The following is a 902-nucleotide window of genomic DNA, read 5'->3' as shown; positions in this document are numbered from 1 at the left end:
TAATAATAATAATAATAATAAATACTTTAAAAGATACAAAGCTTTTTTATCAAATAAAAACCAATTGAAAATGGCAAGCTTTTCAGTGCATTGAGGCGGCTGTGTTAAAATGAGGAATATAACTGGGAATGTCTGAACATAGTCCTCCAATGTATTCGGAAGAAGGAGATGGCTTTCCCGGGAAAAATTGTCCAGAAGGAGATGTTTTGGAGAAGTACGATTCCTCCTGCGACCAGGGCGACAGTCCCGCTGTGTGAGGCACCTGATGGGAGTAAAAGTAACTGGACTGATTGGAGAGTACATTAAAAGAGCAGGGCGCAGAGAGCGGCAGAGGCAGAGGCACAGACGCAGATGTGGTGAAGGAGGAGGCGGAGGTCATCTGTTCACAACCCATCCCACAGTAAGCTGCCTCTTGGCCGGACGGGAGAAGAAGTCTTTCCGCTGCGGGACCGACCGAGCTGAAGTGACGCGAGCTTTGGGACAGAACCGACGCGGCGTAGTTGTTGTGGTGCGCCGCGGGGTTCGGCTGACGATGCTGGAGCGTCACGAACGGCGGGACGGGCCAGTAAAACGAGCCGGCGAACGCGAGTCCGGCGGCGGTGGAGGTGGAAGACAGCCGCGCGCCTCTCTTCATGGCCAGCTTGGCTCGGGACGCCGCGGTAGACCGGCGCCTGAGTTTCCCGGTGGTTCCGCCGATGAACACATCATCACTGGACGGGTCCAGCATCCAGTAGTTGCCTTTTCCAGGGTCGTCGTAGTGGCGCGGGACCTTGACGAAGCACTTGTTGAGGCTCAAGTTGTGTCGGATGGAGTTCTGCCAGCCCTGCCTGTTTTCTCGGTAGTACGGGAAGTTGCCTATGATGAACTCATAGATGCCGTTGAGGGTGAGCCGTCGCTCCGGA

The 902-nt window shown here is 54.2% G+C and overlaps 1 protein-coding gene across 1 annotated transcript in view; it reads right to left on the bottom strand.

Moving 5' to 3' along the window:
- Positions 1 to 82: 82 nt before the first annotated feature.
- Positions 83 to 902, bottom strand: part of LOC107577545 (forkhead box protein G1-like) — a gene marked incomplete at its 5' end in the record, with an annotated part of 7,203 nt that continues 6,383 nt past the window's right edge. The window contains one exon of the mRNA XM_016263609.1: positions 83 to 895. Coding sequence (XP_016119095.1) covers positions 83 to 895 — 813 coding nt within the window. The remainder of the gene's footprint in view (positions 896 to 902) is intronic.

The sequence above is a fragment of the Sinocyclocheilus grahami genome, unplaced genomic scaffold, assembly GCF_001515645.1.
Source record: "Sinocyclocheilus grahami isolate Dianchi unplaced genomic scaffold, SAMN03320097.WGS_v1.1 scaffold6338.1, whole genome shotgun sequence".
NCBI lineage: Eukaryota > Metazoa > Chordata > Actinopteri > Cypriniformes > Cyprinidae > Sinocyclocheilus > Sinocyclocheilus grahami.
The sequence above is the reverse complement of the archived record's forward strand: the minus strand, read 5'-3'. Positions and strand labels throughout refer to the sequence as shown.